Source organism: Bufo bufo, chromosome 4 (assembly GCF_905171765.1).
Source record: "Bufo bufo chromosome 4, aBufBuf1.1, whole genome shotgun sequence".
NCBI classification, from domain to species: domain Eukaryota; kingdom Metazoa; phylum Chordata; class Amphibia; order Anura; family Bufonidae; genus Bufo; species Bufo bufo.
This window is the reverse complement of record NC_053392.1, coordinates 309,259,164-309,275,777: the sequence shown is the minus strand read 5'-3', so window position 1 is coordinate 309,275,777 and position 16,614 is coordinate 309,259,164. Positions and strand designations below refer to the sequence as shown.

The window sequence follows — 16,614 nt, the reverse complement described above, 5'->3', positions numbered from 1 at the left end:
CCTCTACCCTTTGTGTCTAGGGGTCACATATTGCTGTAAAATATCAGTAGTAATTTTGTTTATATGGAGCATCTTGAAATTCTGGTTCTGGATGGGCTGCTTGGTCTTTCATTTTTTTTCTTTTTACTCCTGCTCAGTCAAGGCCTAGAATTGTGCCATTATCTCAACCTGACCAAAGCAACACCCTTACCTTCTGCCAGCAAAGTTGCTGATGTCAGAAAATGTATAATGTCGTAGAGGTTGTAGAACGAATAGGATACAAGTGCACCTATCATTATTTTGCCTTACAAGCTTCAAACTCCATAATCAAACAGGGTTTTTGCAAGCGGAGGCCTCTACCTCCCCTTCTTCCCTACTCCCCAGGTCAAACAGTATGGACAATTTTTCACACACATCTACCTGTAAAATCCTCTGTACCTCTCATAACTGGTCAATGACTGTAACTGGTTACATCAGGTGTTTTTTCTACATACTTTTTACACAGATTCTATGCTATGTAACTTAATTCAATGCAGCATTTATTGTACTAGTTCTTAAGCGTGTCCATTATTTTTTCTAGGTATTTTTTCTGTGGTTTTTTCTTGTGGTTTTCTTGTAAAAATGAGCTTTTTATGCTTATTATATGTTACTAAAAGTTTTTACCTTTTTGAAAGAAAATACAATGCTATAAACTAATGAATTAAAATGTGTAAATACAGTATTGTGCAAATTTCATTTTACTGCTAATGTTAACTCTTTTTTTGGTCTAGACACCATCTCTGTTGATGAAATAAAGACATATCATTATGTATTAAAATCTTTTTTTCTATTCTTGCTGTCATGTGTTATAACTACAGTGAAATGCCATCTGACATGGTTCAAGACAAAATGACTCCTATCAAAAGGTGAAGTAAAACTTGCAATTAACTTGGGAAGTTTATGCTATAGACAAAGTCTATAAGGGTGGATTATATGTAATACAGATGTGGCACACAGGTGAAAGATCTTGTCATTGTGTATATATATATATATATATATATATATATATATATATAATACCGGTGCTGGCATACAGAGAGGGTAGGGGAGGGTGAAAATTGTTACATGTACACAGGACACTAATTCTGAGATCTCTACCTGTATTTGATGAATAGTCGTTCCGTGATGTGGTGTGATCCCGTTGTTCCAGGAAGCGTTGTAAAGATCTGATGGGACGCTTCTTGCTCTAACTCTCACCTAGCGTGCTGCCCCGGCCGGTAGCTAGCATTCACGTGGAGGAGCCTGCAGGGATGAGTTCAGGAGCGTTTTCGTGTGATGTCACAACTTCGCCTACGGGTTCCTTCGTCAGTGATAGTTCATGGTACAAGTCCTGGGGGTTAAATAGGTTTTCCATTCCCATAATCTTTCCTGCAGTATCTGCTCAGAAACCTACGGGCACACCACTATTCACTATACGCTATCCCAGCCCATTGTTATATAGGGTCCATGTCTCTATTTAAATGCAAATAACTCGATTTCCTGATTTAGGCCCTTTGGTGCCAGACTATTTAAGCTGAAGATCCACTTACTTTCACAGCGTGACATTTGCTGAATATAATTCCCACCCCTCATATCTGTTTTAACCCTTTCAATGCCGCCAAAAATTGAACCTGTAAATGAACTGCCATGATATTTTGTATAGTGTTTGGATAATGGATGTCCATCAAATTTTTTATTTATATTCCTGGTATGCTCCTGTATTCTAATTTTCATTTGGCGTTTAGTCCTGCCGACATAGATTTTCTGACAGGGGCATTTGATTAAATAAATTACCCCCTTGGTGTCACAGGTAATATGATTTTTTATTTTTATATATCTCCTAGGAGATGATCCAACCACTTACAAAATAAAAAATCATATTACCTGTGACACCAAGGGGGTAATTTATTTCATCAAATGCCCCTGTCAGAAAATCTATGTCGGCAGGACTAAACGCCAAATGAAAATTAGAATACAGGCGCATACCAGGAATATAAATAAAAAATTTGATGGACATCCATTATCCAAACACTATACAAAATATCATGGCAGTTCATTTACAGGTTCAATTTTTGGCGGCATTGAAAGGGTTAAAACAGATATGAGGGGTGGGAATTATATTCAGCAAATGTCACGCTGTGAAAGTAAGTGGATCTTCAGATTAAATAGTCTGGCACCAAAGGGCCTAAATCAGGAAATCTAGTTATTTGCATTTAAATAGAGACATGGGCTGGGATAGCGTATAGTGAATAGTGGTGTGCCCCTCGGTTTCTGAGCAGATACTGCAGGAAAGATTATGGGAATGGAAAACCTATTTAACCCCCAGGACTTGTACCATGAACTATCCCTGACGAAGGAACCCGTAGGTTCTGAAACGCGTTGGCTGGAAATTTGTCCCTTGGAGGCACCCAGAGCGAAGTTGTGACGTCACACGAAGACGCTCCTGAACTCATCCCTGCAGGCTCCTCCACGTGTGCGCTAGCTACCGGCCGGGGCAGCGCGCTAGGCGAGAGTTAGAGCAAGAAGCGTCCCATCAGATCTTTACAACGCTTCCTGGAACAACGGGATCACACCACATCACGGAACAACTATTTATCAGATACAGGTAGAGACCTCAGAATTAGTGTCCTGTGTATATACATGTAACAATTTTCACCCTCCCCTACCCTCTCTGTATGCCAGCGCCGGTATTTTATATATATATATATATATATATATATATATATATATATATATATATATATATAGCTATCAGCCATCTACTATCAGTGAGAGCAGGTTGGACACTCACCCCTAATACTAGGCAGCGGCAAACAAGGTGAATACATCAGCCTCAGAGATATACCTAACGGCAGCGCAAGTGTCTCTGTTCTTCATAGATTCAGTTGTTACATTGTGTATATTAGTTAAGAAATAATGCATATTGTAAGTTATGGCTTCAGTGGATGGATGAAATGGATTAGGACAGGACAAGATGATGTTTCAGTGAGTCCATGCTCTGACACAGAAATGGATTCCAGAAGCATATTTGAGGCTGATTCGGAGCTAATCACTTGTTGTTAAAGACCTGATTAATAAAGAACCTATTACATTTTATTAATGATATAATCCAGTTTTTCAGTTGTAACCATAGCAGTGTAGGATGCATTTGAATGTGGTTTCGCACATGTTCTGTACAGATGGGAAGGTGGACCTCCAAAATAATTTCCTCTAGAACGCGTCAAACTGAAGGCCCACAGGCCAGATCTGGCCTGCTACTTCATTTTATGTGGTCCGCGCAAAGTCCAAACGCCAAAGAAATCAGGACATGTCTGCTGTAAGACCTTTTCCTCACACGCTAAAGAATGGACAATTTAGTGAGGACTTACCTCTAAGGTACAGCTCTTGCAAGATATCTATAGACACTCGCTCTGTGATTGGCTCAGTGGCTGAGACACCAGGGAGAAGCGCTACAGCGCAAAACAGTCTTTCGCAGGCAATCATAATGCTGGTGTGGCTCTTGGTGAAAATTCGTTTGAAAACCCCTGCTTTAGAAAAAGAAATAGGATTTTTTTTTTGTCAGGCTTCATGATGATAATTAACATGTTTGTGTTTTTTTTTTTTTATACAATGATTATTAGAGGTAATACCACAGTGTCAATGTTTCAGAAAATTAAAGATTAATTTGCGGTAAATTTATTCAGATCCAAATCTCATTATCAGATTCCTAGATTTTCCCCCTTTTAGTATTTTTTTATGTAAATATTTTTTCTTTGGGGACCACTTTTTAACACAACATGGTCACATTTACCCTATAGAAATGTATAAGCGTCCCTGGGTGAAGCCATACTAGTAGCACTAGACGGAGCTTATCATACTGTTATTAGTGAGTTCAATGTATAGTTTTCAGTAATCTATGAAGATCCCTCTACTGGACTTTTGTATCATACAAAGCTCTAACCGCTGTAACTATATAAAGATATAAACCAGCACAAAAAGATTGACCTAAGGCTACTTTCACACCTGCGTTCAGGTGTCCGCTCGTGAGCTCCGTTTGAAGGGGCTCACAAGCGGCCCCGAACGCATCCGTCCAGCCCTAATGCATTCTCAGTGGAGGCGGATCCACTGAGAATGCGTCCGTCTGCCAGCGTTCAGCCTCCGCTCCGCTCAGTGAGCGGACACCTGAACGCTGCTTGCAGCGTTCGGGTGTCCGCCTGGCCGTGCGGAGGCGAGCGGATCCGTCCAGACTTACATTGTAAGTCAATAGGGACGGATCCGTTTGAAGATGACACTATATGACTCAATCTTCAAACGGATCCGCCCCCATTGACTTTAAGTTCCGCCCCCATTGACGGATAAGTTATAATGCAGACGGATCCGTTCGGAACGGATGCAAACGTCTGCATTATAGGAGTTATGAAACATCAGACGGACCCGCTCCCTTATTTAATTTAAAAAAATTGTATTCATAGGTGGACATTAACTTTATTTCAGCTTTGGGGCATTTTTAAATGTGGGCAGCAAATTACCAGTTTTAGTGGTGACATGTCACCAAAAGCAACATGTGCCCCAGCATTAATGTGCAGCTGGGAGAGATGTCACCACCGAGGACAGTCATTGGCGGCAGCGGCAAACGTGAATTCATCTTTCCAGGAAATTTACAGGACAGGGACCAAAAGACCAGTAAAGGGAGTGTGAGCGGAGCGGTAGAAAGCAGATGAGTTGATTTTCTTTTTTCAACGGGTACAACACACTGCTGCCCACTGTAAAAAATGCCCAGCTGGACAACCCCTTTAAGTGCAGTATTAATGACATCAAAGCATTAGCTACATTTGATATTTGGTGAGAGTTTAATGAAAAGAAAGAAATAACATAAATATGTTTCAAAATTCACACGTTAACAGGTTTACTATAAAAACTCATTTATTTTCAGAAGTTAGATTTTTAGTGAACCTTACATTTTTGTAACTATGTATGTAAAGACAGCATTAGACTCTGTTCACATCGGCTTCATAGTTTGCATTGTGTAGTGCTTGATCCATTGAGGAATGAACACTTTAACACACTGACTGACCCTATTAACTTCCAACATAAAATTGCATTCTCTGGTCCATTAGGTATGTGATGTAAATTGCAGTGAAGGTCATGTTTTTTACTGGCTGTATTTGTCAGTTATGCACTTCTTTCTGGTCATTAGCTGTGTCATGTGACCGACACTGATTTTCCAATGGAGACAATGGGGGACATTTATTAAAGCTTTTCGGACACTATTGTGGTGTAAAAAAGTTGCAGATTTGGATGCACACCATATTTGCGCCATAATTTGTGACGACTTGAGCTTCTCAACACTTTTCTGAAAAGTGGTAAGAAAAAGGGCAGGTCTTAGTTTGAGGAGCGGGGTTTCCCACAACTTTCCACATTTACTCTAACTTTTTGAGTTTACTATAACTTTTTAAATTTGAGTTTCTGGCACATGGAGTGCCAGGAATGCGACTAATTTTTACGAGGCATTTGCCTCAATAAATTAGGTGCATCTTACTCCAGCATGCAGGGATCAAGACTGGCGTATGGGAGCACCAGTCTTGGTGAATGTGCCTCAGTGTCTTATGTGTAGATAGGAAGTAATTTTCTCTTCAGATTACTATGAGATTGTGTCGGTCACATGACCTCACAAATACTGTCACCAGTAACAAGATTATTTTTGCTATAATTTATATCATATATCTTTCTTACCAACCAGAGAATAGTAAATCTTAACTGAGCGCTCCTTTAAGGGGGTTTGTCAGGTTCCACCGTTGTGCCCATCATTTGGTTGGACAAATACCACTGCATGCAGTAATTACAGTCAGGTCCATAAATATTGGGACATCGACACAATTCTAAAATATTTGGCTCTATACACCACCACAATAGATTTGAAATGAAATGAACAAGATGTGCTTTAACTGCAGACTGTCAGCTTTAATTTGAGGGTATTTACATCCAAATCAGGTGAACGGCGTAGGAATTACAACAGTTTTCATATGTGCCTCCCACTTGTTAAGGAACCAAAAGTAATGGGACAAAAGAATAATCATAAATCAAACTTTCACTTTTTAATACTTGGTTGCAAATCCTTTGCAGTCAATTACAGCCTGAAGTCTGGAACGCATAGACATCACCAGATGCTTGGTTTCATCCCTGGTGATGCTCTTCCAGGCCTCTACTGCAACTGTCTTCAGTCCCTGCTTGTTCGTGGAGCATTTTCCCTTCAGTTTTGTCTTCAGCAAGTGAAATGCATGCTCAATCGGATTCAGGTCAGGTGATTGACTTGGCCATTGCATAACATTCCACTTCTTTCCCTTAAAAAAACTCTTTGGTTGCTTTTGCAGTATGCTTTAGGTCATTGTCCATCTGCACTGTGAAGCGCCGTCCAATGAGTTCTGAAACATTTGGCTGAATATGAGCAGATAATATTGCCCAAAACACTTCAGAATTCATCCTGCTGCTTTTGTCAGCAGTCACCTCATCAATAAATACAAGATAACCAGTTCCATTGGCAGCCATACATGCCCACGCCATGACACTACCACCACCATGCTTCACTGGTGAGGTGGTATGCTTAGGATCATGAGCAGTTCCTTTCCTTCTCCATACTCTTCTCTTCCCATCACTCTGGTACAAGTTGATCTTGGTCTCATCTGTCCATAGGATGTTGTTCCAGAACTGTGAAGGCTTTTTTAGATGTCGTTTGGCAAACTCTAATCTAGCCTTCCTGTTTTTGAGGCTCACCAATGGTTTACATCTTGTGCAGAACCCTCTGTATTCATTCTGATGAAGTCTTCTCTTGATTGTTGACTTTAACACACATACACCTACCTACTGGAGAGTGTTCTTGATCTGGCCAACTGTTGTAAAGGGTGTTTTCTTCACCAGGGAAAGAATTCTTCGGTCATCCACCACAGTGGTTTTCCGTGGTCTTCTGGGTCTTTTGTTGTTGCTGAGCTCACCGGTGCATTCCTTCTTTTTAAGAATGTTCCAAACAGTTGTTTTGGCCACGCCTAATGTTTTTGCTATCTCTCTGATGGGTTTGTTTTGTTTTTTCAGCCTAATGATGGCTTGCTTCACTGATAGTGACAGCTCTTTGGATCTCATCTTGAGAGTTGACAGCAACAGATTCCAAATGCAAATAGCACACTTGAAATGAACTCTGGACCTTTTATCTGCTCATTGAAATTGGGATAATGAGGGAATAACACACACCTGGCTATGGAACAGCTGAGAAGCCAATTGTCCCATTACTTTTGGTTCCTTAACAAGTGGGAGGCACATATGCAAACTGTTGTAATTCCTACACCATTCACCTGATTTGGATGTAAATACCCTCAAATTAAAGCCGACAGTCTGCAGTTAAAGCACATCTAGTTCGTTTCATTTCAAATCTATTGTGGTGGTGTATAGAGCCAAAAATGTTAGAATTGTGTCAATGTCCCAATATTTATGGACCTGACTGTATATTCCTGTCAAGCATGATGGAATCTATGGTGGAAACTCCTGACTGAGTATCCGGTGAAGATGTGGATATAGCATTACAATATTTCTTTTAGGATTTGATGCAAAACCAGTGACATTATACTTACTCTTGCTTTGTTTTATAGTTTCTCAACAGAGTCCCATATAGTTTCTTCACACTATGATGGCACAGTATTTGATGTAGTATGCTTTAGGTAGACCTTCAAACTTATTCAAATATGCTAACTTCTATAAGATTTATATTGAATACTAATTTCACTAATTGGTAATTTTACACTTTAATTACAAATATATCAAAACATAAAGCTTTGGTCAACAAAGCCAACACAGTGATCTGTTCATTTATACTGTTTTATGCCATATGTGGGGCCGATAGCTGTAACAATACTATACTACTTGATATATGTCGTTTCCTGAAAATTTTCACATGTAGCATTCAGCTCCAATATGGTTTGATTAGATAGTTAGAAAGTTATAACTGGAAGATTAGCAAAGTAGAAGTTTGTATTATTGGACTGCATATCTTTTCCATAGGACTTGCATAGACTAAACCCCACATTCCTGTAATTAGCATCTTGTACTTTATATTAGTAACATCCCACAACCAGATGAATCCATACAGAACACATAGGTAAATGCAAATTTTTGTGTATTTTTTTAAATCATAGAATTGGAAACAAAAAGGTCCATGTATATTTTAACCAGGTTTATTTGTTAGTCTAACTAACCAAACAGGATATAAATTTTCCATTCTCTTAGGATGCACTTGTATTCTGAATATGTCGGACACCAATGGGAGACTTGTTCATGACTTATTGGCTGATTAGAATTCCCAGTATATCACTTTCTAAAACCCTTACTATACAGACTATAGTCCATTTTCCACCTACATACAGTATTGCTTGTTGCTGATTCTTTACAAGTGCAAAATACTGTTGTTCTAATGACCAAAATAGTGAAGCCGAATCTCTGCAGATGGAGTGCAGTACTTAAGAAATTTACTAACGAAGACCGAGGTTGGCCCACTAAACAGTGATTTTCGCTGGTGGTTGGTGTGAAAAAGTCAGTGTCTTCCACATTAGGCACTATTTTTTCATGATAGAGGAAAGCTCCAGGAGCATGCTCTGAAAAAAATAGATAATAAGATAAGTTTTGATATGTCTTCATTCACAATCAGATAACATTTTATGGCTCCTACTGAAAACAATGCAAAATAGACACAGTCTTGTGCTTCCTCTGTAGCTATTTCATAAAGGCACTGAAGAGGACTATGTTCCTTTTTTAAACTAAAAACAAGTTTAAATCTCAGAAAAAAAAATAAAACAATGAAATCATTCTGAAATCTTTTACTTGAGAGTTTTACTGAGATTCTATTTATGGTTCCAAAATGTGAAATGTAGAACAGTCTCCTCTGATGTCGGCATTCATACTTTCCTGCACAGGAAATGTACAAGTCAGAACAATTGTATCCATGTACTTTAGCTTAGAATTGTAATCAAAATTTATGTCATTAGTCAAATGGACTAATTAACATTTTACATTCTTAATGGTTGCAAAATGTACTGCACATTAGAGGTACTTAACACTACAGTCAAAAGCAAAAAACTTACTGGGCTTTACAGTCAAATTTGCCATAACACGCCCCTTTCTCTGGCATCACTTCCTGCTCTACAGCTATTTACTAAAGCTGCACCATACAGCCTTCCAGCCGTGTCCACCTCTGAATGCACTCTGCACATAGTAATTGTAATAATCTCATTCTTCCTGCCTTTGGACTAGAAAATAGGCAGAATTACCTGAAAGGGGACAAAAAGCCTACTGTTAACACTATTTGCATTTCTGTGACCAAAAAGAAAGAATTTATGGACCTGGTATGTTGTATGACCCTAATGGCTCCATTTTACAAATTATGACTTTTTCCCTGGAGTATAATTTTAATATAAGTGCTTCCCAAGAAATCTGTCACCCATTTTGTATAGTAATGATAAGGTTACATTTTATTGACCAATGAAGCGCAATCATGCATTAAGTGCCAAATTTAGGTTGATGGAGGCCTGCACCCCATGATATGGAGATCTGCCAATGAAATCTCTGGATCCACCATCAGCTCTAATTGAGAAAAGAAAAGAAATTCAGGACCGCAGCCAGGAAGTGAGATCAAGAATTCCAGTAGGTAGGAGCTGCTGCAAGGGCAGAGGATATGTGCCACTGCCAGTATCAGAATAGAGTGGTTAGGGCCCACTGTACAGCCACATCAAATATTAACACCCTCAATTCACAAATTCCTAAAACTGCCACATTTTTGTCAGTACTAGACTAGAAGGTAGTTCCTGGGGAAAAGAGGATACTAGCTGGCCTTCCTCTGTTTCTAGAAGATATCTTGGTCTCCTAATGCTTCTTTAATAATAAACTGGGTAGTTTGTTAAAAAAGCTACCCATTTTTTTTTTTTATATGCATGCATTGGCTGGTTGAGATGCTGTACATTGCCTATTTGCATGTAGTGTAGTCGGTCTGCTGTGCCATGAGTAGGGGATGGGGGACTAGGTGCCCAACGTGGCTTAGAGGATTCATCTGCTCTCCCCTGGGCCAGTCCAAGCCTGATCAACTCTGTCCACCAGCCACATAGCCACTGCCTCTTCATTTCAGCCATCCTTGTACTGCATAGTAACTCACTAAGGCTGTGTTGCTAGCAATTACATCATTCCACTGTCCTAACAACACAGGTCTTGTTACAGATGTGCTTGCTACTAGCACTGTGCCAAAAGAAGGGGTCATAGTGGTGTAGGCTGCTAAGTCCCTCTGGTTAGTGGATTCTGCTGATCTCTAGAACCCAGCCCTGCATGCTTTTAAAAGCATGATCACAATTTACCTCTATTACTTCCCAGTATAGAGGTTCTGTAAGGGTCTTTACACACATGAATTTGGCTCTGGCGTATTTTTTAACAGTGAAGAAAAAAAACGGGCAGAATAAGTTCAGGTATTTTTTTTGGGCACCTGCAGTATTTGCATACATTGTGGCTTACCACTAACAGTTTCTTCATGGTGTTTTTCCCTACAGAGGAGGAGTTGTGTTTTTTCCCTACAGAGGGGGATTTGTTTTTTTTTAAAAAAGACGCACGAGAGGGGGGGGGAAACGCCACCTAATTAAGGCTACTTTCACATCTGCGTTTTTGCTGTCCAGTTTAGAGTTCCAGCATGGGATCTCAAAACTACAGCAAAACAACCTCATCCGGTTGTATTATATTGAAAATTAAGAAACCGGATCCGGCACTAAAACCATTGTAAGTCAATGGACGCTGGATCAGTTTTCTTTGTGTCCGAAAAAAAAAAAACATGCTATTTGGTGCTGGATCCGGCTTCTTCGGTTCCCCATGCTGCACACAAAAACGCTGTGCAGCAATTTTGTGTCCAGCATGAGAATGGAATGCATTCTGGTGCACTCTGTTCCAGTTTGTTCAGATTTTTCCCCATTGACAATGAATGGAGACAAAACTAAAACGTTGTGCTGAGCCCATCCTGATGGTAACCCTAATTAGAAATATTACATGTGTTTGTGTCATACACTGTGAACAGAATGCATAATAGAAAACTTCCCCAGTAAAGTAAACGCAATTGAAAGTCCTGTGCAAATGCAAAGGGAAGTGAAATGTATCATATGAAAATGAAATATCTTGCTAAACTAGAATTTTTATTGAGTTGTAGACACTGTTTCCCTGTAATGATAGAGTTAAACTGTCCATACACATTAGATGTCACCAGAGTTTCTAAGAGCACATGGAAAGGTAAGCTCTTGACATCTGTTCACATGGTGCGGTACTGCATGGTTGCCATTGTTTCTGTGGTTCTGTTTCGGTGGCTCGGTGGGGCCCAGTGCCAGGGTGGCATTGTCTAGCAGCAGGGGTGTTGTTGAACTGCTGGTTCCCGCTACCTGCTGATGCAGTGCTGTAGCATCAGTGGTGCTGTGCCAACTTAGTAGGTAATCAGTCATTGAGGCAACCTTGTCATGGTGAGTGGGCTTATGCATTTGGCTCAAAACATGTACCAATGCCTCATGTACAGTACGTATATTATGGAGTAAGTATTTGTGTTTATTATTTTTTCTTTGCAGCATGCTGTTCGAGAAGGACATTATTTATAACTGGGGTGAGCACTATGGGTGTACTAAAAGGGGCATTAGTTCTACCAATAGGCAGTATTTTTTGTACTGGCATAAATTATAAGGGGGCAGTATAGGGACGTTGGTTCTGCTGGGGCACTAAAAAATTTTTTTTGTACTGGCATGTTATAAGGGGGTTATGTATTTACTGGAACATATTATAAGGGGTACTTTTTTACTGGTACACATGATAAGGGTATTTTTTGTACTGGCACAAATTGTCAGGGTTTTTTTTTTTGTACGGCACACGTTATAAGAGGCTTTTGTTTATACTGGCACACATTATGAGGGGGTATTGTTTATACTGGCACACGTAATAAGGGGCATTTTTGTACTGGCACACATAACAGCCAATTTTTGTACTGGCATACATTATAAGGGGGTATTTTTTATACCGGACCACATTATAAGTGAACATTTTTATTCTACTTACACACGTTATAAGGGGGCATTTTTTCTACTGGTGCACATTATAAGGGAGTATTTTTTGTACTGGCGCACTTTTTAAGTGGACATCTTTTCTACTGGTACTCATTGAAAGTTTTTTTTTTGTACTGGCACACATTAGAAGGGTATTTTTGTACTGGCATGCATTATAAGAGGGATTTTTGTACTGGTGCGAATTGTAAGGGGACATTTTTTTGTACTGGCACACATTGTAAGGGGTATTTTTTTTGTACTGGCACATGTTATAATGGGATATTGTTGCTTTGGCATACAGGGGGATTTATTTGTACTGGCATACATTATAAGGGGGGTATTTTTTCTACTAGCAAACATTATAAGGGGGGCTTTATTACTACTGGGGTACTATAGAGAACATTATTAGTAGTATGGGCACTGCTGGGGCATTATTCTTCTGGGGCACAATTACTTTATTACTATTGGGGGCACTTTTAACATTAAGGGCATTCTGGAAGAGTATTATTTCTATTGGTTGGAATTTTGGGAGCATTATTACTATCAGGGGCACCCTGGCACAGTATCAGCTTAGCACAATTATTTTAGGGTACACTATGTTTACAGTACTATTAGTGTCAGGAGCACTAATTGCTGGGCACAGTTATTTTTTGGAGAACTGTATGCCAATGATTATTGAAAGAGGTGTGGTACTAGTATTTTCAAGGGGGATATCTGTTTCTGCAGTATTGTTCTGCCCAGCAGGGTTAGGGAAAATGATTCCAGTTCATTCTGCCAGTGTCTTAGTATTTCTCAAGTGTTTAATGTGGTTATAGCACCATCTAGCGGTGTTAAGTTGTATTCCATTTTTTTTTATGTTACAAAGACTGCTGCATTGTAGGTGGTGCAAAGCATTGTGAGAGTGAAAAGCATTCTGGGAAAGAGTAGTCTCCAGGACACAGTACAGAGCTGTCCTATGCATGTCTCTTTCTCAAACTCCACCATCCTTGTAAAAGCATATCTGTTTTACTAAACAATCCTGTTTTTCCAATCAACAATGCTGTTTTACCAATCAATCGCACACTTGTACAATCTCTCACTCATGTGCATCGCGCAGAGAGTACAACCTGTTGACCAATAAACGAGTTAGACTACAAAAAACAGTCCTCTTATTTGGAAGACAGGAATGGTTTATGCTGAATGTCAGACTGCACACTGTGTGAACGTGTATGAAGACAGAACAAGTATAGTATTGGGGAACACAGTGAGCACAGTATTGGGGGTGGCAGGATGGGGTGTTAAGAAGGTGGGAGAATGATGGAAAAGTAGGAAACCAAGATGTCTGTGTGTCAAACTCTGCAGAGACGAGATGGCTGAAAGAAATCATCATGGTGTCTGGTCTAAATGGAGAAGATAAGGAAAGAGAATACCTACATCAGAGGAGACATATGTGGTGCTTTATTACCCTGTATGTTTGATAGCGCTATGTGTAATGTTTTACAAGTATGTCTTTAACAGCAGAGCTGGAGGAAAGGGGATAGTTAAAAAATTTGGCATGCGGCGTGACGTTTCAATTTTCGTCTCAGGTAGCAGAGAGGCTAGGTGCACCACTGGATGTCAACATACCCATGGCTTTTGTTGGGTGAGACCAGAGGAGTCTTGGACTGTCTTACTCAACTCTCACCATTCTGAACACATGCACACTTGGGAAGGGATGGGAGGTATTACAGCTGTCTGTTGGTAAAATGAATATTCGCCCAACAGATATCTCCTGTATGACCAGCCTGCCGATATACTGCTGCTGTATGGCTCCAGATCTATTTAAAATGTTGTTTTCATGCCTTCCAGAGTGCACAGCACAGATGTAGACTTAAAGAGGTTGGTCCATCTTATACATTAGGGACATATCACACCTATCTCTAGAACGGAGCCTGCAAAGTGAAGGAGAGCAGACAGCACATGTGCGACTGCCCTCTATTCATTTCTAGGGGACTGCTGAGCAGCGCTAGAAATGAATGGGAAGCACACAGTGCAAGCACAGCCACGCTCCATTCACTTTAGTGGGGCTGACTGAAATAGCCAGTGCTCGGCTATTTTCGTCAGTTTCATAGAAGTTAATAGAGGATGGCTGCGAGTGCGCGGTCCACTCTCCTTCACTTTGTTGGCTCCATTCTAGAGATAGATGCAGATCCCAGAGGGGGGGAACTGCACCTATCTGACATCAGGGGCAAATCCGAGCAATGTGCTTTGAGCATATGAGATGGGCGAAAACCTTTAAAGTTGTGTATAAAACTTATCTTAATGAACAAGGAGTTCAATGAATTCAACTGTGTCTATTCAAACGTGTTATTGTGTTTCTTTTACCCTTATGCCCTTATAGTTTGCATTTTGACTGTAGAAAGAAATTAGAATCTATTTTTCTGTTTTATAATCAGCTGTAATAGAATACAAACTTTAGAGGTGGTAGGTAGTAGTAGAGGGGTCATTCTGTGTTTTTTGAACAATGTTACTTCTTCATATATGGGAAGAACCTACATAATCTTAAGCACACTAAATAATTATGCCTGAATGAAACTCACACAGTTGCTCCTTACCACTAGATCTTCTTGTGATCTACAGTAATTCCAAGTATTTATACCAAATGTTGGGAATTTATGTACAGAATAGTACAATTGTAGACCAAAGACTAGACCAACAGCCTGTAAAGAGGATAAGCCTTTGATAGTCTGCCTCTACTTGCCATTGACATTCTGCGCCCAGATGGGGGAGGAGGTGTAACGCTGGTGCTTTCCTCTCGTCTTCTTGATTCAGATCCTGAACCATTCCTTGAATCAGAACTATCTGGGTCACTGGCCAGTCTGCTCTCTGAGAACCCCCTGGAAGTGGAGCTAACTTTGCGATGTCCACTATCTGCAGAGTCACTTCGATCTTCGGCAAAGTCCTTGCAGCTACTGACTCTGCTATATTTGCGTATTGCTGATGGTAGTTCCATATGGCTTGAATGTAGGCATGATCTGAGGGGATGCACTTTACTCTGCTTTGCTTGATCTAAAGACTGATGGCTTTTAAGGCAGCTCTTGGACCCAAGACAACTGTTACGCTTAGATTTCTTGTTTGAATCCTCACTGCTAGATGAGAGATTCCGCTTCTGCAGGGAAGAGTTGTAGGGTTCTTCTCTACACTCCCCTATGTGTTGATCAAGGGGGTTTCTGCTTAGACTTTGTACATGGTATTGGTCCGTGTGATTACCCATCCTCTGGCGTTCTACATAATGAGACTCTTGCTTGCAATTCATATTAAGCTGTCCACTATGTTGATCTGTGGTAAACTGATCCACACTCCTTCTATGCTTCTCAGTAGCCATAACATCACTAAACTGATTTTGGTCTCTTATTATTTGTACTTCCTTAAATCCAGGTGCTGGTGGAAGATAAGCTGGTAATCCAACTGAGTCCATTTGCTGGTCAGTTATTAATTTGTAACCACCTGAAGACAAAGGAATAATCTTGTTTGGGGAAGAATTGCTTAGTATACAAACTGGCTGCGCTGAGTTCTTTTTAGATTTACAAATGCTTATTTCATCCTCTGTCACATCAGCCATGTGCTTCCCATAAAGTCCTTGTCTGATTTTCTTTATACCTAAATGGAAAATTTCTAAAATATTCAAAAACAGTGACACAGCTGCTATACTGTGCATAAACACCATAAAGATAGTCTTTTCTGTTGGTCTAGACACAAAGCAATCTACTATATTTGGACAAGGGAAACGTGAACATTTATACAATGGATTAACATCAAATCCATACAGAAAATACTGGCCCACCATAAAGCCAACTTCTACCACAGATCTGGTTAGGATATGCAGCACATATGTCCGTAAAAGAGAACCTCTAAGTGGAGCCTTGTTTACTTTCTTTTGCTCCTCTAGCTTTCTTAGCTCTTTCTCAAGTCTTCTTTGTTCATCAATAACAGCTTCCAACTGTTCCAGCTCTGCCCTGAGCTGTGCTTTTTTCCTTTGCCTCTCCTTTTCCAGAGCTCTCAGTCGGTAAAGTGCATGCCCCATGTATACAAGAGATGGAGAGGATACAAATATTATTTGTAATACCCAGTACCGAATAAGTGAGATAGGAAATGCTTGGTCATAACAAACATTCCTGCAGCCTGGTTGTTCTGTGTTACATATAAATTCCTCCTGCTCGTCATCCCAGACGTCTTCAGCAGCCACTCCAAGCACCAACATTCTAAATATGAAGAGGATGGTGAGCCATATTTTCCCCACTATAGTTGAATGGATATGAACTTCTTCCAGTATGCTTCCTAACAAGTTCCAGTCACCCATTTTCACACTAGCATGCCTGTAATAACAAGATGACATTTCAGTTCAAAAGTTTCACTTTCACAGGCAATCAAAAAATACAAAAGTTTTACACATTTTCTATTTAACCTATCTTTTTTAACTATCTAATATCTGTCTCTGCAAAATCATATCTAGAGATGGGAGAAGCGAGCTTCGGATGCTTAATCCGAAGTTGCTTAGTTCAAAACTTCGAAATAATACTAAAATGTGTGG

The 16,614-nt window shown here is 39.9% G+C and overlaps 1 protein-coding gene across 1 annotated transcript; it reads right to left on the bottom strand.

The window, feature by feature from the left end:
• Positions 1-711: 711 nt before the first annotated feature.
• On the bottom strand, positions 712-16,383 carry GJA10 (gap junction protein alpha 10). Its single transcript, XM_040430064.1, has 3 exons — positions 14,781-16,383; positions 5,538-5,579; positions 712-758 (listed from the first exon to the last, which is right to left on the bottom strand). The coding sequence occupies exons 1-3, from the start codon at positions 16,381-16,383 to the stop codon at positions 712-714; spliced, it is 1,692 nt and encodes a 563-aa protein (XP_040285998.1).
• Between the last annotated feature and the right edge of the window lie 231 nt (positions 16,384-16,614).